Consider the following 26,026-nt stretch of genomic DNA (forward strand, 5'->3'; position numbering starts at 1 on the left):
GGATAAAGAAGGGGGAGCCGATGTTCGTGGCAACCATTGCAAGTCTGGAGGAAGACAAGAGTTTTCAAGAGACATTTACCTGAGGAAAACAAAGATGTCATGACCTAGGAGTTGCCTAAGCACTTTCCGCCTAGGCGAGAGGTGGATCACAAGATTGAGTTGGAGCCAGGGGCTAAGCCACCCGCATTTTCCCCAATCGTATGGCACCACCCAAGGTAGAGGAGCTCAGGAAATAATTGAAAGAGCTGCTAGATGTTGGTCATACTCGCCCATCAAAGGCACCTTTCGGCACGCCGGTATTGTTCCAGAAGAAGAAGGATATATCATTGCGCTTATGCATAGACTAACGAGCACTTAATAAGGTCACAGTAAAGAATAAGTACCTGATCCTGCTCATTGCTGACTTGTTCGATAGACTTAGGCAAGCCAAGTACTTTACCAAGGTGGATCTTTGCAAGAGCTACTACTAGGTTCGCATTACAGAAGGGGATGAGCCGAATACAATATGTGTGACTAGATATGGAGCCTTTGGGTGGTTTGTGATGCTCTTCGGCTTAATCAATGTATCAACCACATTTTGCACCCTTATGAACAAGATTTTCCATCCCTACCTTGATCAATTCGTGGTAATCTACCTAGATGACATAGTCATCTACAACAACACCTTGGAGGAGCATATGGAGCACTTAAGGAAAGTTTTCCAAGTCTTGCGGGAGAATGAGCTATACATCAAGAGGGAGAAATGCGAGTTTGCACAATCAAATGTGCACTTCTTAGGCCATGTTATTAGCAATGGCAAGCTACGCATGGACGAGGATAAGGTACGTGCTATCCAGGAGCGGGAGGCACCTATAAAGGTAAATGAGTTGAGATCCTTCCTTGGCCTTGTTAACTACTATCATCGTTTCATCAGTGGCTACTCAGCAAAAGTTGCACCATTGACTGAGTTGCTAAAGAAGAACAAGACATGGGTTTGGACGGAGCATTGTCAAAAGGCGTTTGAAGGCCCTAAGGCAGCTGTAACAGAGGAGTCAGTCTTGGCGCTACCTAACTTTGCCAATACATTTGAGGTGCACACAGATGCCTCAGACTTTGCCATTGGGAGTGTCCTAATGCAGGATAAGCATCCCATAGCATTTGAGAGCTGTAAGTTAAATGAGACGGAGCGGCGTTACATGGTGCAAGAGAAGGAAATGATTGCCATTGTGCATTGCCTTCGTACATGGCGACATTATTTGCTCGGGTTGAGGTTCATAGTCAAGACCGACAATGTGGCTACTAGCTACTTCTAGACGCAGAAGAAACTCACACCAAAATAGGCTAGGTGGCAGGATTTCTTGGCCAAGTTTGATTATGTGCTAAAGTACAAACCGGGCAAAGGTAACATTGTAACTGGTGCCTTAAGCCAGAAATCCGAGCTTGCTACCATCACTTTAGCAAGTTGGGACATTTGTAAGACTATAAAATAAGGCATGCAGCATAATCCAGCAGCCAAACAGCTTATCGAATTAGCCAACCAGGGCAAGACGAGATGTTTTTGGGTAGAAGATGACATACTGCTTACCACGGGTCGGCGGGTCTACGTGCCTAAGTTTTGAGACATTAGACGGCAGATCATAAGAGAGAGTCATGACACAATGTAGGCTGGTCATCCAGGCCAACGTTGCACTAGGGCCTTGGTTAAATCAGTCTACTATTGGCCACGCATGCGAGATGACATATAATGTTATGTGCAGACTTGTCTTGTCTGTCAGCAGGACAAGGTTGAGCAACAACAACCCAGAGGACTTTTGGAATCGCTACTAGTTGCAGAGCGTCCATGGGAGAGCGTGACTATGGACTTTATCACTTGTCTACCGAAGTTTGATGATTATGGTACTATTATGGTGGTCGTGGATATATTTTCTAAATATGCCACCTTCATGCCCGCCTCACCAGGTTGCACTGCCAAGGAAGCTGCCAAGCTATTCTTTAAAAACGTGGTGAAGTATTGGGGCTTACCAAGGCATATTATCAGTTATCGAGACCCCCGCTTTACTAGGAACTTTTGGAGAGAGTTATTCAACATACTTGGCACGGAACTACACTTTTCCACTAGTTTTCACCCACAGACGGATGGACAGACGGAACGGGTCAATGCCTTACTGGAATGCTACTTGAGGCATTATATAAGCGCGTATCAGAAAGATTGGGCAAGGCTCCTGGATATCGCCCAATTCTCTTATAACCTACAGCGGAGTGAGTCCACGGGGCGGACACTATTTGAGCTAGTCACAGGCCAACAACCACAAACTCCACATTTATTACCAGTTGCGTTTGAGGGAAAGAGTTTGGGGACTTATCATATGGCCAAAGGATAGGAGGAGTAGCTTGACACTGCTAAGTCCTACTTGGATAAGGCAGCTAAGAAGATGAAGAAGTTTGCGGACTGTAAGCGGCGTCCCACTGACTATAGAGTTGGGGACATGGTAATGGTGAAGTTTAACCCAAGATAGTTCAAGACATTACGGGGCATGCATCAGAATCCGATTCGCAAGTATGAGGGGCCATTTAAGATCGTCTCCAAGGTAGGCAAGATCTCATACAAGCTTGACATGACATCGTATCTTAAGATCTATCATGTCTTCCATGCCAGCATGCTTGAGCCATTTCATGAAGACAAGGATGATCCGAGTAGGATCCAATCAAGTCGAGCGCCTATTACTATCACCGCCTCACATGACCGGGAGATTGAGGCTATTATTGATTATCAGGCCAGGCGAAAACAATGGCAGAAAGCCACCGCAATGTTCCTCGTCCATTGGAAGGGGCAATCTCCGGAGGAGGCCACGTGGGAACGATATGAAGACTTATGGCAATTCAAAGATAAGATCCGAGAGTTTATGCATCAACATTGCGCCGCGGTCGTTGCAACATTAGGTGGGGGAGAGTGTGATGACCCGCCACGTGACCATACCACATAGGCACCATTTGGCATATATTAATACCATATGAAAGCTTACATAGGAGGAAAGCTAGTATTTGTGAGAAGATTCTAGAGAAGTATGGACATTTCCTTTGGAAGACCCTAGATGTCTATGGTTTTTTTAGAAAAGTCCTTGGAATCTTCTAGGCTTGTAGAGAATTCTAGAAAAAGCTCTTATCTTGTAAATATTAAGGACTTGTGTAATAATTAATATTTACACTCTAGCCCCTAGGAGACTAGTATATAAAGGGGGCCATTCATTTGTAATTCACCAAGCAAACAATTCGAGTTCTCTCTAATAAAAAGTTTCCTTTAACAATTCTCTTGTGTTCTTAGTCAAGTGTCAAGTGTCGCACGTGTACTTAGTCAATGACTAAGGACGTGACAACCCAGTCTAATATGTATACTTGACTCTGATGATGCGTATTTTGCATAGATTGAGGACTTTGGAGCGCATCTTGGTGGATTTGGATATTTTGACATCTCGAGGCAAGTGAAAACTTTACTATTAGATTATTTGCTTTTCATAAAAAGCAACTTATTTATGTTATATGTATGCTTTTTAACTATCTAGTTTGTGTGTGCAGCAAGCATAAGCTAGATTAGTTAATTTCAGACTATCTAACATAGACTGCAAGGGTCCTACTATATCACTTGGTTAGCTCTTAGCATACTATATCACTTGTTTAGCACTATTCCTAACTTGGGCGCATTAATCCATATCTTAGCTAGCAGCTCTATATTGAGTTATTATCGGGTAAGACGGGTAGTTGATGCACCACACCAGGTTGGTCAAACATACAATCAACGCTCGGAATACGGGTAAGACATATTGGCTAACGAACCCAATGCTTCGTAGCAACGTAGTTAGTAGTAGTTAGCAGTTATCAGTATCATGACCTTATCTCTATATATGTGTTTATGATACATGTTCGTTGCATATTTGTATATTGTTTTAAACCTGTGTATGCTTTTTATGTAATTATGCACTATATTTTTTTCTAAAAACTTGTCCCAAAGGGTAACATGAGAGGGTGAATCCGTGATCTTGCTAGGTCTAGTTAATTCACAGTTTATTGTGTTATGCAGATCCTGTGGACAGTGATACACCAGTTGAGCATTGATTCTTGCTTGATCCAGTCCTTAGAGTTTAGGTGAGCCATCTACTAGTTCGTGGAAGCAGCATCAACTTCTATTTTTTCTTTCAGTCTTATCTTTTATTTTTTATGTATAAGTTGTACTCAAATTCATAGTAGCTCCATGATTTAGTTAGATATTCGGGTACTATAGGCCAATGCTCAGACGGTTGTATTTCCATTTTCATATTTGTATCTATGAGACATCTTTAGTATTATTGTTATCTTATTTATTTTATTGGTAACAGCGTGGTTAGCTTAGTGGATTCACCTAGCGGGGCAGTGGCTCGTTGAGTGCCTTGTTTCTGCTTGAATGCCAGATATGAGTCATAGCATTTGAATCCTTTGATTCATAAATCATATTTGATGTCAGTATTGGGTTTTAACGAAGATTTGGAGTTCAAATTCATGAGTTTTCCACAATAGACCCTTAATTCCAAAATTACTCAAAATTTTGTTGGGCTTGAGATATTCTCGTTATTTCTTGCCTATTTATTAAATGAGGGCGACTAAATAGGGCGTCTCACTAAACTTTGACTTGAACGACATGAGCACTTCAGGAAACATAAGTTTGAGTACAATATTTGCGCCGTTGTGGTCTTCACAGTTGGCATTCTCTTAACGACAAGATACTTGCGCACGGATTTAGCAGCTACGAAACAAAGAAGCCTGGCATAGCTTCTAAAAGTTTTAAGTTATCATACCATACGAAACACGATAAAAGGAGAAAAAAGAATTCTAATCGAATTCCCAGAAGAAGAAAAACTACCCTGACGGAATTAGTGATTACCACATACGAAAGACCCTTATATAAAAATTTAAATTACATGAAACGAGGTCTACTCATTATCACATGGACTACTAAGAACAATAGTTTTGTACATTTAACCTAGTATGTAGAAGGATCACCATCCTCAAAAAGCATTAAACAAACATCTCGCAGACCGCATAATTGTTCAGCAATCTAATAGTAAAATTTCTCCATTTCATTCACATAATTATCACATAATTATCAACCTTTGGGCTTTGCCACACTCGATTGCCTCAAATTTCACATAATTATCATTCGTCAACCTTGGGCTCGGGCCTCGATTGCCTCAAATTTTACATGATATCTGTAACTTCAGTATATTAAATAGATATCAAACACTTCTTGGAACATTTATCAGTTCTGGTGGAAACGACATTACATTTCAAGTACCCCATTTCTGCAGGGCTAAAACTCATAAATTACATATGAAAAAACACAATCAATTGCCAATTGTCAAATGAACCAAGTTCTTTAAGAACACAAAAGGGAGGAATGTAGACAACAAAATGGGTCTTCTGCGCCTGATCACCTCAGATGAACACCATTCCTGAGAACTATTTATAGGGTTATACTAAGCAATGGGTCAAGAATTGCAGAGGTTTGCGTCTCCTTTGGCACCAGAAAAATGATATGCTGTTGATAACCGAATAAGAAAGGGTAGCATAAGAAGTAACCATTGCTTAGATGTGCATATTACTCCAGATATCAGCTAGAACTGGAAAGTGAACAGCTAGCAGATTCTGCAATCCAAATGATCACATTTAGGACCTGCTCATTGTAGAGACAGCTCTCAATTATAATTAAAATTTCGCCAACCACCACCATGTGCTGGATCTTTCACATCCCACAAAAAAGGGCTGTAAGAGAATCAGGACCAGAAACCCTCGGATATGGTTATAATGCTCCTCATCAATTTAGAAGTGAAAAATTCTTCAGAGAGCCATAATCGAGAAATTCTGCTATCAATTAACTTTCTGACTATATTCTGCAAGTCAGTGGACAACAAGCAAATATTTACTTGACACGCCAAGCCTGGTTTGTACCACTACCACCAGCCCACCATAACAATAACTCGACTTTTGTTGCATTTAACTGCCATTAGCAGTAAGGAATTGGAAAAGAAGAAGTCAAGCTATCTCTCCTTCCTCCAATTCTTCATCCACGAGTAAAACGTTACTCAAATATGTACAGTCCTGTTTTTCCCCCAGATCCTTCTAGTTCATAGATGAAAGAAACAAATCAAGATCTGAGTATGTATCATCACATATATCTGCGACATTTTCATTAAGAAATTCACTTACAAATGATTTGGCACTTTGGCCTTCTGATAATACAGATTTGTTAGTCTCCCTTTTTTCCGTAGATGACTTGAATGCTATCTCTCCTTCCTCCAATTCTCCTTCCACAGGTAAAACATCACACAAGTATGAACAGTCCTCTTTTACCCCCAGATCCTTTTCTTTCATAAATGAATGAACCAGATCAAGATCTGAGTATGTATCATTACATATATCTTGGTCATCTTCATTAAAATGTTCATTTACAAATGATCTGGCACCTCTGCTCGCTACCAATTTGTTGGTCTCCTTTTTATTGGCAGCTGACTTGGATGCAACATTTAAGTTGGTATAATTCAAGAGATCTGAAACGTGTGGGTCTAAAGATCCACCATCTTCTATATCCTCCTCCTTGAACATCACTCCCTTGGGACTTCGGCTATCACAATAGAGCTCATTTTGCTCCACTCTTAGAGGGACAGAATCTTTGATTACTTCAAAATCACAGCTGTGTGACGGCAGGAAAACATAAATGACAGGGTACTCTAGGATAACCTTACTGGCTAGTTGTTCACGCAGCGGAGCCTTTATATCCAACTGATAAAAAGGTGATTGTGCGCCCTGCCACCAAACAAAGTAATCAGACGCCCTACATTCCCTTTGGCAGTATTAACTAAAAATAACCCATTTGAAGATGTACCCAATATAAAAATAGTTATTAAAAAATAAAAAGAAAAGCATGTCTCAAAAAGAAGAAAAAAACAACGAAAAAGAAATTACATAAAGCACACTACTTGTGGTTTGGCATTGTAAACAAAATTTACCCCCAAGGAAAAGGAAATGGAACCAGCCTATCCAAAAGAGCTGATAACAGCCACGAACATAATTATATGAAACAAATTCCAAGAAATCAGAAGAGACCTTAGGATTTTTGCAGATGAAAAGTTTAAGAGAATCCAGTGGCTCTTCACAAAATTGCCTCAATGGATGATTCCAAGGGCCTGGTTTCAAATGATTCTCAATCACGGAGCAGAGGCTTGTGTCTTCATGTACTCTGCAACAAAAAGCAATTAGTAAGTACTGGAAAGTTCACCAAGACAGTGTGTAGATCAATATTATGTAGGCCAAAACAAAAGATGAAAACTTCAGGAACCAAAAGGGAAAATACAATTAGTCATGAAGGGTGTCTTTTTATTTTTATTTTTTGGAGAAAGGCTAAGTATAGTCAAGAAGGATGTTTACCCATGATCAATCAACACAATATCTGTCAAGTGAAAACGCCATTCAATTGTCCAAGATATGAACTTTTTCCTGGGGAATAAATAAGAATTTGTTAATCATAAAACACCTGAGAATGTCATATGCATAAGATAACAAAAGCCCAGATGGTAATTTTTAAGAGCAAAAGGGGGAAGCACGTGATAAAAAGAAAGCTGAAGATAAGTTTGATGATAGAGTAGTAATAATAATAACAAACAAGGCAAACTGATGTTGCTAACAATGAATCTGGAAGAAAGGAAAAATGATTAACGGAGGCTCACATTTAAACCAACTGGCTATAAACAGAAGCCTTGTATTTCTCATGAAGTCCAAGATGAGAACAACTAGAAATCCACAGAAGAAAAAGGAGATATTTTCCAAAGGCATATGACATATGGAATAATTTTACGGATTAAAAAAAAAGTTGAAGCAGGAACCAATTCACCAAGTTGTTGGCTTAGGGGATGCCAAACCAAGTAATGTGAAGGGCGCTTGCTTCTGTAATTCTAGCAAGCCGTATAATGACAACTACTACTATTATTATACGCCTCAATCTCAAACAAGTTGGTGTCAATTGTATGAATCCTCACCGACCCTGTTTATCCAATTATATTCATCCCAGGTCAACATCATGCAAAATAAAAATACAAATAAAATGTATTAGAGGTTCTCTATATTTAACTGGCAAAAAAAACTACACAGGGCTAGAACACTCCTAGAAAGCCGTATAATCATAGCACAAAAAATATATATTATGTGCACAATGAGATCATCCAAAACATGCATTATTACTGCAACTTTATGGACTTCAGACAAGAAAAAGACTGACAAACAAATATAGGCCTCCTAGTCTCAAAATAATAAAGGATATCCATATGCCAAGCATTCCACCATTATACATATGAAATGTATGCATCATTAACTCAAAGCACAAGCCGACTCCACGAGACCAAACCTTTTATTGTAATAAGTTTGATTTTTCTCTCTTCTCGACATTCCGCTTGATACAAAGAGTAATTTGGTCTTACGATTCAAACCAGCTCGCAGAAGATTCTTCAGATGTAAAGGAAGCCTAAAATGAGAGTAGCCACATAGCTTCTGTCTCATTCTTTTAGCTGATTCAGCAACTCTCTTAACATCCTCAAGCATGTTATAATCTGCCAAAAGAAAAAGTTTCAAAAAGCATTCATCAATTGGGAAAAAAAAACAGCTTCCAAAAGCATATCATAACAGAAGAAGATTTTCACCATTGTTGAGACTTCTTCCCAACTAATGGAATTGCCAAAGGCTCATTTAAGGCACGCTTAAGCCTTGAAGCTCAGAAAAGCTAGAAGAGGTCACTTTGCCTCGCTAAGTTGCACTTCAGTGTAGGCAAGGCACTAAGGTGTGCGTACTCATTGCGCACGAGTTCTATCTTGAATCAAGCGGTACTAAACAACAAATATAACAGGCAAATAAGTTCATTAGTTAAGAAAAACATTATGAATGAATTTGTTACTTTTTCTAAGTCTTAAATTACATATATATTTTTATTTTTATTTCCCATCATGCTTTTTTTTTTTAACTAAAGCCCACACTTAAATTGACCTTTGCAGTTATAGCCCCAATAGACCTAGAGAGCTTTTTAGAGCTTTTCGCCAACACGGACAACGAACTAATGCCTCCTCATAGGCAGAAAGGGAGCTAGGATTTGAAGCTTATGGGTTCGGAATTCTAGTCCGTTCAAGTTACGTCTAAATTACTAATTTATACATATTCAATGGATTTCTTAAGAAAAATACAGGATTTTGACCAAAGTTACTGGGTTTGGCCGAATCCGTAACTCTTATGCTTGCTCCGCCCTGCTCATAGGTGAAATAGATAGATCCCACAGAAAGAAGCATATTTACAAGACTGAATGGGACGTTTCACATAAAAACTCTTAGTGAAACCTCCAAATTGGAAAAAAAAAGGCATTTAAAAAGATTAATAAAACTGGAATGAATAAACCTATCATTGTCAAAGGGAAACTAGCTTATTACACAAACTTCTTATAAACTTGACCTTGCTCAACTTTTGGAGGGAATTTTTTTTTTTTTAAGTACTTTGGAGCAAAAGTAAGCAGCATGCCAAGGGTTCCACTTTGGCGGAAAAAGAAAAAGATTAAAAAGAAAGAAGAAAGGGCCTGTGAAACCAAACTATCAGGTTCCCATCGCAAAGCTTCCAATATTTTCAGTAACAACTTCCCTTTTACATCTTCTCCACCTATATTAACAATTTCAGTAACTCTTTTGCACTCATGTTACTACGGCAAGAATATCTTCAACCTTGATGAAGCAAATACATCCTACCGAAGCAGTAGCAGAGCCAGAAATTTATACATGGGGATCCAAAAAGAATCTGGAATATCACAATTGGGATTTGAATGTATGACCTAAAGCAACTTTTGAACCCCATTTACCACTACACTTGAACTTCTTGTCGTGCCAAGGGGATTCAAAGTGAGACTGAATTTAGAAATTATATTGTATAGACTTTCATGCAAAAAGCAAACATTCATAAAGGCAACGAGTTTCAGAGAAAATCCTAAGCAATCATAACAAGTACAAAAAAGGGAAAAAAAAAGAAACTTCAACTACAGAGGATGAAAATTCACTATTAAGAGTAAGATATAAACCTGATAAAAGGATGTTATCGTTGAATTGGGACAAAGGGACGACATCAGCGAGCGATCTTTTTCCAGTACAGCCAGTTCTTTCCTTGTGGGATTTGACACAAGGAAGGCTACAAGTGCGTATAGAGCAAGCAGGGCATTTGTATTTCCATGAATTTGACTTGCACTCTTCGCATTCACTTGATAGTACGGGGTTAAGGTAAGGCGCTGAAGCAGATGCCTCTTTCTCGTCCATTGCGCAGATTAGCCTCTGATGGTTGTTGCGTTTAGGGTTTATCGGGGTTTTGGTAGTGCAGCCAAGGAAGAAGACGTCCGTGTTCAAGCAACGGCGTTTTAGATTTAGGCCTTCACTAAAACACCGTCGTTTAGGAGTGAAAAAGGCTTTTTTCTTTGAGAAAATGACTGACTATGCCCCTCAAAATTTTAATAGCCCATGTTTTTCCCATTTACACGAAATGTCCCTCCGACCCAAAAATATTACATCTAATAACCCAAAATATCTATTTTGTATATTTTTTTGTATAGTGACAGTCTATTTTGTATATATTTTGTATAGTGACAGTGTATTTAGTATAATTTTTTGTATAGTGACAGTCTATTGTATATAAATTGTACAGTGACAGTCTATTTTGTATAATTGTAGTCTTTTTTGTATATTTTTTGTATAGTGACAGTCTATTTAGTATATTTTTTGTATAGTGACAGTATATTTTGTACATATTTTGTATAGTGACAGTCTATTGTATATAAATTATACAATGACAGTCTATTTTGTATATATTTTGTATAGTGACAGTCTATTTAGTATATTTTTTGTATAGGACAGTCTATTTTGTATATTGAAGAATCACTAGATATGAGGAGAGAAGGTGGGTAAGGAACTTCAAGCAAAATTGAAGAAGCTTGCGTGAAAATCTCAAGCTCTGATTCTATGCTATGTAGGACACATATAAAAATGTATATGGATATTCTCTTTGCACATGTATGTTCATTCATCTATACAACCACAGATAGGCTGGAAAAGGACCCATAAGCAGCCCATATCATATCTAAAATAGAGTGTTCAAGAAAGTTTACAGATCATGTTTTCTACAACTGCAAAACTTGTCCAACTCTCTCCTTGCTCAATTCTCAGTTGCCCTTCTTCTTTATCCTTGTCATCTCATGTTGCCACATCACTGTGTTACTTTTGTAAAAGCCCAATGAGTCCACGTGACTTAGGCATCTTTAGAGGCCCAACACCGAATTACGTGGCACCACAAATATCCACACCCATTTTCTCTTCTCCCCTTCTTACCCTTACCCCATGCACTATAAATGCCCGTTAATACTTCAGTGCAATTAAATCAATTGAATTTCTCAACCCACATTCCCATGCTCACGTCCTCCATCTTAAACAACTACAAGTTAGGGAGCTTTGTTAGATATTTCATTGAACTGATACAGGCGGAGGGGAAGCGAAAATTTTGTGCCTACCTTTAAGTTTTTGGCTAGCTATTATAATTAGTTTTTGGCTTCAAATTGCATAATAGATTTGTGGGCTAGATATTATCAAAAGTTTCAACCGAGCAGCTAAAAGTGAAATTGTCTCTTTTTCTTTCTTATACCCAAAATATATTCTACTTGTCCCTTAGACCCGTAAAGACTTAATTGATCTTAGACTTCACAAGCTTAGATTAGTAGAGACATAACACTACGGATAAGCCTATGGTACGACCTCGGGATGCACATGAATTCTCTTGTGAGAGTGAGTGATTAACTTTTGTTCATAATGTTTTTAACTTATATTTGAAACTCTTGATTTGAATGTGTGGACTACATACTCTCTTGTTCTTTGGCGAGGACACATGGTTCCATGACAGATAGGTAACTTTATTAAACTTCTCTTGTTGGGGTGAGTGTGCAAGTCGAGAGTGCTTATTGACAACGAGTTGGTCTTTGAGGTTGGGCGATTATGGGCAACTTGTTTGAGTGTTTTGAATTATTCACTTATGTTTTGGCATGTGAAGGTTGGGAAGTGCATGAATGCGGATGCAATGGCTTAATTATTGGTATCAATCATAGTCATAGGTGTAGTGCATTGAATTGCTAAATGCTCCTCTGTTGTATGATATCTTGTGTTGCGTGTTTGGGTTAACAAAGTGCTAGGTTGCTCGAGGACGAGCAAGAGCTTAAGCGTGGAGTGGTGATGTTTGGCTAAAATTCTATATTTTTGCATGTAAATTGCCTTGCATTATGCCTCGACCTTGTTAAATTTAGTGCGAACATTTGTTACTCAAGCTTAATAATGGTGTTTATATGTGTAGGGGGTCAATCGAAGGTGATATGGGAGGATTGTGCGTAAACTGAAGCTAAAATGGAAGAATTTAGAGGGAGTAAGATTTTTGGCATCCAGGTTTGAGCCATGCCCCGTTCAAAACGTAAAAGACAGCACAAGACAGAGTTGGGCGCCCAACTTTGCGCCAGTCGCCCTTCGTGGCGCCCAAGCGAGAAACTTTTCCTATTTCATCTAGGACTTGGTAGTTTGGACCCTATTGTCACGACCCAAAATCCAACTAGTCGTGATGGCACTTAACCCAACCCGCTAGGTAAGCCAGTTAATCACTAACCAATTTCAATAATAATTAATAAAGCAATTAAGCAAAGAAATTATCTAAATCTTATACATTCCCCGAGGACTGGTAGTACAAATCATGAGCTTCTAAGAATAGACTTTACAAAGCTGGTATGAAATAAATATCCCATCTGTTTGAAAAGTACATAAACAGATTTTTATAAAACTAAGGCTACCATGAACAAGAGGCAGCTACAACCGGAACGCAAGTTGTCTTCAATTCCAGCTCCCGTCAAGCACAGCAACATCAGCATCCAATATCTACAAGCAAGGTGCAGAAGTATAGTATGAGTACAACCGACCCCATGTACTCAATAAGTAACAAACCTAACCTTAGGTTGAAAGTAGTGACGAGCTTGTACCAAGGTCGGATCCAACACCAATAGCCAACAACAGTCCATAACAACGTAAAGTAAGTAATACAAGAAGTAACTCAGAGATAAAATGCTCAACAAAATCATGATTTCTGAAAATAGTTCTGCCTTTCAAGTACATTAGTGAAAACCTAAATCGTTTACCGAAGTTGCCAAAAATATGAATAAGTTTGAAAACAGTAATTTTCCCAAAAATCCTTTCAATAATAATTAAGATGTTTCATTTTCTTTCCAGATAGCCAGAGTAAAACCAATGCATCACTATGCCCATATGTCAACATGTGTGAGAAGTCATGAATGACGTGATACCGTACATCATGAGGAAAATACATCCCTATGCATGTATGTCATGTGTGCATGTCAATGCAATGTATCTCAGAGATAAACTCATGTACTCACACTCTCAGAGTACTCAATCTCACTTTCTCACACATTCCACTCATCGTGCTCAATCACTCGGTATTGTATATGGCCAATCCGGCCCAAGAAAGATCCATCCCGGAATATACACATCAACTGATCATCAGTCACTCGGTACCAAGTAGGGCCAATCCATCCCATGGAGAAGATCCATCTCCAGGTATATAATGCTTCGGACAAGATCCATGTCCAGGGAAGATCCATCCCTCAATAATAACAATCGCGCTCATTGAGGGTGTATGTAGACTCCGGAGGGGCTCCTTCAGTCCAAGCGCTATAATTCGCACGGACAACTCACTTACCATAGTATCAATATCAGAATCAATCAGGCCCTCGGCCTCACTCAATCATCAATCTCTCCAGTCTCTCTCTCACGGGCTCACAATGTCATGAAACTAGCCCAAAAATGATGTTATAATATATCAATAAATAACAATAGAGACTGAGATATGATATGCATATGAATGTATATGACTGAGTATGTAATGCAACGAAAGCAGATAACTCAACAACATAAATGACCTCGGTGGGTCCCAACAGGATAAGCATGTAGCCTAAACATAGTTTATAGCATGAATCACATTTTGATAACTCTAGTACGTAAAGATTTCATGATTTCAGACAAGTTCAAGTAACTACACAGTACCACATAAATGACGGAGTCACAGCTCACACGGTGCACGCCCACACGCCCGTCACCTAGCATGTGTGTCACCTCAACACCAAACACATAACACGTATATTCAGAGTTCATACCCTCAGCTCTAAGATTAGAAGAGTTACTTACCTCGAACAAGAAGAATCCAAATACTGAGCAACCCAAGCGATGCTCCAAAATTGAGATCCCGCGCATTTCGACCTCCTAACGGCTCGAAACTAACCAAAAATAACTCAAGCACATCAAACAATGTTAAAGGAACCAATCCCGATCGATAAAGATCAAATCTTGAATCGAAAGCCCAAAATTGGCCAAAAGCCCAACTCGGGCCCGTACCTCAGAACCCGACAAAATCTACAAAATCCAAACACTCATTCAATTACGAGTCCAACCATACTAGTTTCACTCAAATCCGACTCCAAATCGATGTTCAAAACTCAAAAATTCACATTATGAAACTTTAGGCTAAAACCCTCAATTTCTCTTTAAGATTCATCAACCAATTGCCAAAAATGAAGATAGATTCGTGGAATAAGATCAAAACCAAGTGTAGAATACTTACCCCAATCTTTGTGATGAAATTTGATCCAAATATCGCCTCAATTCGAGTCCCACATCTCAAAATATGAAGAAAAACCCAAAACCCTCGATTTATAGCTTCTGCCAGCATTTTCACACCTGCGGCACATTAGCCGCTTCTGCGGCGTCGCTTCTGCGACATAACCTCCTCTTCTGCAGAATCAGTTGACAACTCGACCCTCGCACCTGCAGATAAAATATCCGCTTCTGCCACATCGCAGGTGCGAGCCACCATCCACACCTGCGAAATACCTCGCTCCTGCGCTCCATCACTTCGCACCTGCGCATCCACATGTGCGCCCAAATCTTCGCTTCTGCGGTCTTCCTCACCCAGCACTCACCTCGCTTCTGCAATGCCTTTGTCGCTTCTGCGGCCATCGCACTTGCACAAAACCAGCTGCAGGTGCGATCACACCAGAACCAGCAGCCTTCAGCAATGCACTATGCAACGAAAGTGATCCGAACCTCGTCTGAAACTCATCCGAGCCACTCGGGACCCCGTCCGAATATACAAACAAGTCCAATAACATAACACCGACCTACTCAAGGCCTCAAATCACGCATAACAACATCAAAATGACGAATCACACCTCAAATCTAACTTAATGAACTTTGAACTTCAAACTTCCACAACCGATGCCGAAACCTATCAAATCACGTCCGATTGACCTCAAATTTTGCACACAAGTCCCAAATGACATAACGACGCTATTCCTATTCCCGGAATCATAATCCGAATCCGATATCAAAAAGTCCACTCTCGGTCAAACTTTCCAAAAATCCAACTTCTGCCATTTCAAGCCAAATTCCACTACGGACCTCCAAATCACAATCTGGACGCACTCCTAAGTCCAAAATTACCCAACGAACCTACCGAAACCATCAAAACTCCCTTTCGGGTTCAAATTCATAAAAAGTCAAACTTGGTCAACTATCCCAATTTAATGCTTCAACAATGAAATCCATTCTTCCAATTCAATTTCGAATAACCTGAAAACCAAAACCGACGATTCAAATAAGTCATAATACATCATACATATCTACTCATGCCTGTAAACTACCGAGTAAAGTGAAAATGCTCAAAACGACCGGTTGGGTCGTTACATTCTCCCCCACTTAAACATACGTTCGTCCTCGAACGTGTCCAGAGTTGTTCTCAAAGTCATCAAACCGCCGTGTAACCTTACCATGCACATACCTGGGGGTGATCTCACGTCACCTTATCTCATATAGGTCTGATAACACAACATAACTGAGATTTTCTTAATTAAACTTAGCCCACAAGCCTTAGAATCCAATTTCCAACATCCGAAACTTTCTATAAGATCAGAATCTCGCATTAACACTCTATATAAGTCTGAACAAGCTGTATCAAGCCATAATCATAACCCAAGATGTAATCCCATGATATATCTCATAACTCAAATACTCATAGCAATGATTTCTAATCATAGCAGCTGTCCAAAACAACCCAATTCCGGTAATAAACCTCATGTCAAGCAAGACTCTATTCTAAAACCTTCGTACCCTACCGATGATGAAAGAAACACGTAGAAACTCATAACCATTCATCAGATCCACCAGTCATGGAGCTCCCTCTACTTCAACAAGAACTATAGCCAATTCCCAAGCCGACTTCTGATATTTTCCTTCCAACCATGTTGTAATCTATTCCGATAGTATCCATTCTAGGTCCAATGACCTTATCTCATTCAATACGACCACTCTAGTGACATGACACACCCATATAATCTAAAGCCACAACCGGTGCAATCCGTGCACCAATAAGCAATATTCCAAATATACTCAATCACGAAAATGACTCAAAAAAGAGAACCGTCCCGCAAGCTCAACGGGTACCACCACAACGCAATGCTAAGAACCTATCACACACCGTAGAACCATAACACATGAATCTAACACAAAGGATCATATCTCAACATAACTCTACCGTAATGCGCGACCCTATCCAAATACTGATCCATATGAAATACCTCAGCCACTATGCTCAAAATCAATAACCACGTGCAATCTGACATCAAGTACTCAAAGTACATGACCATAACCACAGAGAAGTAAATGACACAATGCCATACAAACCCGAAAGAACATAACCAATGCGCAATCAATCATGCATCACCCAAATACCCATCTCGCGCAAATTCCGCTATAAGGCCCCAATAGAACTGCACCATGTGTGCATACAACCTACGAATCACAACCCCTCGTAGCATAGAAGAGTAACTCACAGAATATATCAGAACACGAATAAGCTCAACACCAACCGAATGGCACATCCCTCAACAATAGCAGTACAGAGTCGACCAGTCTGACCTGGTGTAGAATACAAATACTTATTGGGCTTATCAATGAATCCCAAATCAACTTTGACCACCCACAATAGATAAATAATCCTCCAAAGGTCCACAATGACTGAATCATAACACTTACTATCATCTGGCTAGCTCTGGCCACAACTTCACAGCCCACAACTATGAAACAATCTGCTCCTGAAAACTCCTGGTTTCCAAATCCATAGAACACACGAATCACCATTTCTAATTCTATATCCACCGCCCGAATGTCTAACACATCTCTCATATACGATCATCCTACGAGGAATACTTCTAAAATTCTTCCTTGCCACCTAGCAAAATTTGAATATCAGTAGTGGATCAACCAGGAGAGTGCCGCAGTACCAGTGAAGTATCCATAAATCAAAACACATTGCCCTTCTTAAATGTATACTCTCATCAAGCCATACCGATTAGTAATATCATTTACCTAGTCATCCAAAACCATCCATGTTGCCTACGAATTTATGCCTTTCCCTTCCAAACTGAACTGTGACCTTGCACATGCAATATCAATCCTACACAGCACACCATACCTATTATGCCATCATATGAAAAGTACGAATATCTCAAATTCAACCTTGAGTCCTAAGCAGAATACACTTTCGATCAGTCAGAAACCTTCCATTGGATCTCATCCAGGAGAAAATCATAATACGCCACATGCTGCACACACTGGTAGGAAATTATACTCCTCGAACCTTGGTAGAGACCATTGAGAACTCTCCGAAGTCCATTTGCACATAACCAAGCTATCAGAACAGAATCTCTCTAACTCAACCCATCCACGCAGGTCGCCACACCCAAGAGCATTGCTACGAAACACCTGTGGAGACTAGCCACATCATAAGTACCCAAAGAACCGATTATATCCATTACTGTGCTAATCCAACCTACTACCAAGTTGTCCTAACTCTACGAGTTCTTTCCTAATTACCTTCAAATTGATAGTTCTCCTCGCCATAATACCATGATCCTCAACCAAAATTCACAACACAAGAGACCCTAGTATAAAACCATAACTCCCTAAGGCTCATAAGCCGCTGACTTCCTTCTTAAGCACCCCAAAGCACCACAACCAAGACACCCACTCTAAAGAGACCTTATGTGAACCTAAAATTATTTCCTTCACCTTCTTAATACTGAAATGCATAATCCACAATGATATAAAAATGCCACAAGTCTCGACACCATCCAATGCAAATAACAGATACTAGCCATATACCAATCTGAAATTCTCAATTGCTACATATAATTCTTGAATCCATTAGAACCATTCTCGAGAGTCATCCACTCTACTCAAATCTCAATTGCACCGCCCCAAATGGGCCAAACGACTGGTGCCCCATTGGCACGACGACACCCAAAGGAGTAACCCCACCTTTAACGCGACCAAGCAAATTCCTACTCCATGCACACTACATCTTTCACGAATAACCACTCAATCATTCCATGATTCCCATATACCCATAGAGTGTAATACAACCCATATCCAGAAATCTCCTTACTCGAGTCATCCTCAATCTCAACCCCCCCAGTCATAACTAATTCACCAGTATACCTCCAGCCGAAACCAATACAACACATAATCCTATAATCAACTCGTCGATAGCAGACTCCCCCACTTGGCTCAAAGCCATAGAACAAAACAATCGATAACATTACGATACCCATACTCTATTAGTGCCAAAATCCCGCACTGAAATTTAACTAAATCCTTCGTAAGCTCTTGTAACACAAACCATATAATACCTCAAATCATCTGCAAATCTCGCATTCATCCTCGTGATAGTCAGGTCAACTGTTACAACTGATCCAAACTCCAATCGCAAAAATATACCCCACTGATAGAAAAGAAAGCCTCCACACAATATTATAAAAATCACACATCCGTAGATTACCTTGTAGGATATAACCCACCTACCTAGACTCAAACTGACATCTCTTTATACCCTTTCACAGCTACAACTACTAAGCAATCACTTAATCTTCCTGAGTCTGATCTCGACAATAAGACATGAGAGCATATTTTGTTCCAGCATTAAGCAACAGAAAGGATCCTTCAATGCACTCATACTCGAGACTGTACGTCACATCAAATGAAAATCAAGCACCCAATGGCCCCTCCTTTACATTTCAAGGAAACACTTCTCGTCGCATTCAAATCGTCTTAACACATCCCACAGTCACATCATACTCATCACAAAGCCATTCTACCGCTCATCGAGCCACAAATTCCATTCGTAGGGACATTACCAGACATATGAGTCCAAATGTAAAAGTTACAACTGAAGCTACCGAGCTTAAGCTGTGGTCTAACCATGGCCTCAAGTCCTCTAGACTGGCCCATCATCAAAACATAGAATACACATCTCAAACCTCGTTCATAGAATCACAAGTCGGCGATGCACAGCTGATACCGAGTGCTCATGTGCACATGCGAATGCGTGGAAGGAATTCAAAGAGTTATGTCTCAAGCTGAATCAATTCCGCACGATAAGGAAAGAAAGATAGGAAGTATATATCTTAAATGCCCTGTAGTCTCTCGAAGATAGGTATGGACATCATCATACCGATCCGCAAGACTCTACTAGATACTTGCTTATGACTTGTAGCACCTATGAACCTAGAGCTCTAATACCACCTTGTCACGACCCAAACTCCAACTAGTCATGATGGCACCTAACCCAACCCACTAGGTAAGCCAGTTAACCACTAACCAATTCCAATAATAATTAATAAATCAATTAGACAACAGAAATTATCGAAATCTTATACATTCCCCAAGGACTGGTACTACAAATCATGAGCTTCTAAGAATTAGAGTTTACAAAGCTGGTATGAAATAAATACATCATTTGTTTGAAAAGTACATAAACAGATTTTTATAAAACTAAGACTACCGTGAACAAGAGGCAGCTACAACCGGAACGCAGGTACGCCTTCAATTCCAGCTCCCATCAAGCACAGCAACATCAACATCCAATATCTGCACGCAAGGTGCAGAAGTGTAGTATGAGTACAACCGACCCCATGTACTCAATAAGTAACAAACCTAACCTTAGGTTGAAAGTAGTGACGAGCTTGTACCAAGGTCGGGTCCAACACCAATGGCCAATAACAGTCCATAACAACGTAAAGCTAGTAATACAAGAAGTAACTCAGAGATAAAATGCTCAACAAAATCATGATTTCTGAAAATAGTTCTGCCTTTCAAGTACATCAGTGAAAACACAAATCGTTTACCGAAGTTGCCAAAAATATGAATAAGTTTGAAATTAAAACTAAGGCTACCGTGAACAAGAGGCAGCTACAACCGGAACGCAGGTACGTCTTCAATTCCAGCTCCCATCAAGAACAGCAACATCAATATCCAATATATTCACACAAGGTGCAGAAGTGTAGTATGAGTACAACCGACCGCATGTTGTCAATAAGTAACAAACCTAACCTTAGGTTGAAAGTAGTGACGAGCTTCTACCAAGGTCGGGTCCAACACCAATAGCTAACAACAGTTCATAACAACGTAAAGCTAGTAATACAAGAAGTAACTCAGAGATAAAATGCTCAACAAAATCATGATTTCTGAAAATAGTTCTGCCGTTCAAGTATATCAGTGAAAACCCAAATCGTTTACTGAAGTTGCCAAAAATATCAATAAGTTTGAAAACAGTAATTTTCCTGAAAATCCTTTCAATAATAATTAAGATGTTTCATTTTCTTTCCAGAAAGCCAGTATAAAACCAATGCATCACTATGCCCATATGTCAATATGTGTGAGAAGTCATGAATGACGTGATACCGTACATCTTGAGGAAAATACATCCCTATGCGTGTATGTCATGTGTGCATGCCAATGTAATGTATCTCAGAGATGAACTCATGTACTCACACTCATAGAGTACTCAATCTCACTTTCTCACACATTCCACTCATCATGCTCAATCACTCGGTACTGTATATGGCCAATCCGGCCCAGAGAAGATCCATCCCATAATATACTCATCAACTGATCATCAGTCACTCAGTACCAAGTAGGGCCAATCTAGCCCGTTGAGAAGATCCATATCCAGGTATATAATGATTTGGACAAGATCCATGTCTAGGGAAGATCCATCCCTCAATAATAACAACCATGCTTATTGAGGGTGTGTGTAGACTCCGGAGGGGCTCCTTCAGTCCAAGCGCTATAATTCGCACGGACAACTCACTTACCATAGTATCAATATCAGAATCAATCAGGCCCTCGGCCTTACTAAGTCATTAATCTCTCCAGTCTCTCTCTCTCACGGGCTCACAATGTCATGAAACTAGCCCGAAAATGATGATATAATGTATCAATAAATAACAGCAGAGACTGAGATATGATATGCATATGAATGCATTTGACTGAGTATGTAATGCAATGACAACAGATAACTCAACAGTAGAAATCACCTCGGTGGGTCCCAACAGGATAAGCATGTAGCCTAAACATAGTTTATAGCATGAATCATATTTTGATAACTCTAGTACGTAGAGATTTCATGATTTCACCCAAGTTCAGGTAACTACACAGTATCACAGAAATGACAGAGTCATAGCTCACACGGTGCATGCCCACACGCCCATCACCTAGCATGTGCGTCACCTCAAGACCAAACACATAACACGTATATTCAAGGTTCATACCCCCAGCTCTAAGATTAGAAGAGTTACTTACCTCGAACAAGACGAATCCAAATACCGAGCAACCCAAGCGATGCTCCAAAAATGCCATCCCGCGCGTTTCGACCTCCGAACGGCTTGAACTAACCAAAAATAACTCAAGCACATCAAAAAATGTTAAAGGAACCAATCCCGATCGATAAAGATCAAATCTTGAATCGAAAGACCAAAATCGGCCAAAAGCCCAACTCGGGCCCGCACCTCGGAACCCGACAAAATTTACAAAATCCAAAAACTCATTCAATTACGAGTCCAACCATACTAGTTTCACTCAAATCCGACTCTAAATCGATGTTCAAAACTCAAAAATTCACATTATGAAACTTTAGGCTAAAACCCCCAATTTCTCTTTAAAATTCATCAACCAATTGCCAAAAATGAAGATAGATTCGTGGAATAAGATCAAAACCAAGTGTAAAATACTTACCCCAATCCTTGTGATGAAATTTGCTCCAAATATTGCCTCAATCCGACTCCCACATCTCAAATTATGAAGAAAAAAACCAAAACCCTCGATTTTAGCTCCTTCCGGCATTTTCGCACATGCGGCACATTAGTCGCATCTGCGGCGTCGCTTCTGCGACATTACCTCCTCTTCTGCGGAATCAACTGACAACTTGACCCTCACACCTGTGGATAAAATATCCGCTTCTGCGACATCGCAGGTGCGAGCCACCATCCGCACCTGCAAAATACCTCGCTCCTGCGCTCCAGCACTTTGCACCTGCGCATCTGCATATGCGCCCAAATCTCCGCTTCTGCGATCTTCCTCACCCAGCACTCACCTCGCCTCTACGACGCCTTTGTCACTTCTACATCCATCGCACCTACGCAAAACTAGCCACAGGTGCGATCACACTAGAACCAGCAACCTTCAGCAATGCACTATGCAACAAAAGTGATCCGAACCTCGTCCGAAACTCATCCGAGCCACTCGGGACCCCGTCCGAATGTACCAACAAGTCCAATAACATAACACAGACCTACTCGAGGACTCAAATCACTCATAACAACATCAAAATGATGAATCACACTTCAAATCGAACTTAATGAACTTTAAACTTCAAACTTCCACAACCAATGCCGAAACCTATCAAATCACGTCCGATTGACCTTAAATTTTGCACACAAGTACCAAATTACATAACGAAGCTATTCCAATTCCCGAAATTACAATCGGAATCCGATATCAAAATGTCCACTCCTGGTCAAACTTTCCAAAAATCCAACATCCGTCATTTCAAGCCAAATTCCACTACGGACCTCCAAATCACAATCCGTGCGCACTCCTAAGTCCAAAATTACCCAATGGACCTACCAGAACCATCAAACTTCCGTTCCGGGTTCAAATTCACAAAAAATCAAACTTGGTCAACTCTCCCAATTTAAAGCTTCAACAATGAAATCCATTCTTCCAATTCGATTTCGAATAACCTGAAAATCAAAACTGACAATTTACATAAGTCATAATACATCATACGGAGCTACTCATGCCCGTAAACTACCAAGCAAAATTCAAATGCTCAAAACAACCGGTTGGGTCGTTACACCTACACACTTCCAACATGTATAAAAGGGGTTCTAAACCTATTTTTTAGAGGTTTGACATTATTGGAGAGGAAAAAAGGCTACGGAAACACTATGAAGCAAGGAATCACAAGGGGTTTCTCTCTGTTATTCCTTAATTTGTATTTTTAATGCTTTTGAATATTGTCATGATTGTTAGTATGATTATGAGTAGCTAACTTCTCTTATCTAAGGTTTAATGGAACCTCTTGGAGGATGATTCATTATTGCATTTAATATTAATTTGCCATTGAATTTTCTCCACTTGTTCAACTACGGTATTATTATTGTTAATTGAAGGCCCCTCAATTGATTGTGCCTATTTAGTGTGTATTGCTTGAAAAAGGGTTGATAGTTAGGTAGTTGTTGAACTAATTGAACTAGATGTGGGTGGCATCATAGACAATCAAAACAACATAAATAATGGGAATGACTCGAAAAATTAGGGTGTGGTACCTCTTGCGCGAGAAGCAGTCCTTTATGATAGGGCACAACCCACCGCTGAAAATCTGGCAACCCCAATTGCAGTCCCTCAAATACAAGCAGAATCATTTCAAATCATGAATAATATGCTACATCTGCTGCAGAACAAGGGACTGTTCTTCAGGTCTCATATTGAAGATCCACAACAACACCTGAATTGTTTTTGTCAATTTGTGTCACTCAAAGGCAACCGAATGTGACACCAAAAAGCAATTAGACTATTATTCTTTCCATTTTAAGTGATTGGAGAGGCTCAGACTTAGTTAATTCACTCCCATAAACTCCATCACCCCTTGGGAGGAATTAGTCGAGCAATTTTTGAACAAGTTCTACCCACCTAATAAGATGCAAAACAAGTTGATGAAATATTAAGCTTCAAGCAAAAACCAACTGAAACATTGCAAGAAACGTGAGAGAGGTTCAAAGGGATGCTGCTTAAGTGTGGCATTCAGGGTCAAATATTGGGGAGATCCATATCCAAAACATAAGGCCTTCAAAATTTCTAAAATGGTTCGAAGGCTACCCTTGGCAAAGTTATAAAAAATTCTAAGTAAACACTTCGGGGAAAGCTTCCGGTCATACCAAGCCCCCACGAGTCTTAAGCAAAATAAAATTGAGAACGAACATTCTTCGAACCTCCGAACAAGACCTAATTATTATGTGCTAAGGCATCCAAAATTTTTGCAATCATAAAAGAAAAAGAAAAAAGAAACAAGCTTGAAAATTGCCAAAGGGAAAAAGCCTTGTATATATATATATATATATATATATATATATATATATATATATATACATAAATGTTTACAAAGGCCAAACGGCCTTAACAAAATGTGGAAGTACAAAAATAAAGAAAAATCTACAAGGCACCTAAGAAGCCTAATCTTCGCCAGAGCCCGCCTCGTCACCGGGGTCATCGGGGTCTTCCCCGTCCTCGGATCCGCCCGAACCCTTGGAATCTTCTTGATCCTCGGGGTACGCCAACTTCTTGGCCTCAGCCTCGAGCCTCTTAACATTTTCGATCTCGGCCGATAAATCGAACCCCTGAGCATGAACTTCCTGGTGAGCCTCCCTTCGGGACTGCCATTTCACATATTTGACAATGGCCTTTAGGCGTTCCTGAGCTGCCTCAGCATCGGCTTTGTACTGGGCCACCATCTCTTCAGCGCCGACCTTGGTTGTTTTCGCCGTATACTTGGCTGCTTCACGCTCCCTGGCAAGGGTATCCCGTGCGATAACGACCGAGCCTAGTTGGGATTGGAGGTCTTCGATTTTTTGAGACCGAGTCTCAGCTTTCTCTTTCATCGATCGAAGTTGGGCCTCCGCTGAGGCCAGCTTTTCCCGGGCAGTCTCCTTTTCCGAATCCAATCGCTCCATCTTGCCCTTCCACTCCTCGGCCATGGCCTTGACTTCGTCCATCTTAGCCCGGAGCTATTCCACCCGATCAATCGTCTGTTGGACCTATGGATTTTGACCGTTAGATACCATGTCTAGCTCATCATCACTAACTTCAAAGATTTTTACATGTTCCAACAGGTCGGCGTGTTCTTTTTAGGTTGCGTCCAACTCGGCTCGGAGGCTCTTCACTTCTCCTTCACGTTGCTCGCTAAGAAGCTTATACATGCCTCTCTTCTCAGCAAGCTCTTTGACTTCGGCCTCGAGTTGGCTCAGCTCATCCCGATACCGGAGGAAGGTTTCATAGTGGAGAACCGAGGCTTGCAAATACGAGAAGAGATAGTAGAATTATCAAGAATTATTTCAAATATTAGAAGAGATATTAGAATTATCAAGAATTATTAAGAATTACTCGGTTCAGCGCCTGTTGTGCTTTGTTGAACAGGCATGGCACGTCTACCACGTTCATTTTGGCTTGGTCTTCTTCAGTTACCAGACACCGAAGGTAACTGACTATCCCTACACGAGCAAAAAAGATCCGAGCATCCTCCGAAATAGTGATAACGACAGTCCGCTTCCGACCAGGATCCGTGCTCGGTGCGGGGAACCGATTGGTCAGTCTCGGGCTCAAGCTCGACCCACCATCCTCCGAGAGTGGACTTTTCCTCGGCACCTCTAAGTCACCCACGCCGGTAAAATCCTCCGGGGAGATGAGTCCACATCGTCAAAAAAGTCTCGGAGGGGATCATCTGCTCCATGGACCCCTTCATGGGATCG

At 40.3% G+C, this 26,026-nt stretch overlaps 1 protein-coding gene across 2 annotated transcripts; it reads right to left on the reverse strand.

Annotated features, from left to right (window-relative positions):
- Positions 1-5,237: 5,237 nt before the first annotated feature.
- On the reverse strand, positions 5,238-10,433 carry LOC104089397 (uncharacterized). Of its 2 annotated transcripts, none has more exons than XM_009594275.4 (6): positions 10,106-10,433; positions 8,405-8,606; positions 7,432-7,500; positions 7,111-7,243; positions 6,214-6,810; positions 5,238-6,123 (listed from the first exon to the last, which is right to left on the reverse strand). In XM_009594275.4, the coding sequence occupies exons 1-6, from the start codon at positions 10,335-10,337 to the stop codon at positions 6,040-6,042; spliced, it is 1,317 nt and encodes a 438-aa protein (XP_009592570.1). In that variant the 5' UTR covers positions 10,338-10,433; the 3' UTR covers positions 5,238-6,039. The 2 variants fall into 2 exon arrangements, with proteins under 2 accessions (XP_009592570.1, XP_009592569.1); XM_009594274.4 differs by having other exon boundaries at positions 5,238-6,126.
- Positions 10,434-26,026: the final 15,593 nt, after the last annotated feature.

The sequence above is a fragment of the Nicotiana tomentosiformis genome, chromosome 12 (genome assembly GCF_000390325.3).
Source record: "Nicotiana tomentosiformis chromosome 12, ASM39032v3, whole genome shotgun sequence".
NCBI lineage: Eukaryota > Viridiplantae > Streptophyta > Magnoliopsida > Solanales > Solanaceae > Nicotiana > Nicotiana tomentosiformis.

Excerpts from the sequence above, each read along its gene's own strand:
- LOC104089397 (XM_009594274.4), bottom strand. The coding sequence starts at position 10,337 with ATGGACGAGAAAGAGGCATCTGCTTCAGCGCCTTACCTTAACCCCGTA. Across the intron at positions 7,501-8,404 it reads CAAACTTATTACAATAAAAG|GAAAAAGTTCATATCTTGGA; the intron begins GTTTGGTCTCGT and ends TTTATTCCCCAG. Across the intron at positions 7,244-7,431 it reads ATTGTGTTGATTGATCATGG|AGTACATGAAGACACAAGCC; the intron begins GTAAACATCCTT and ends TTTTTGTTGCAG.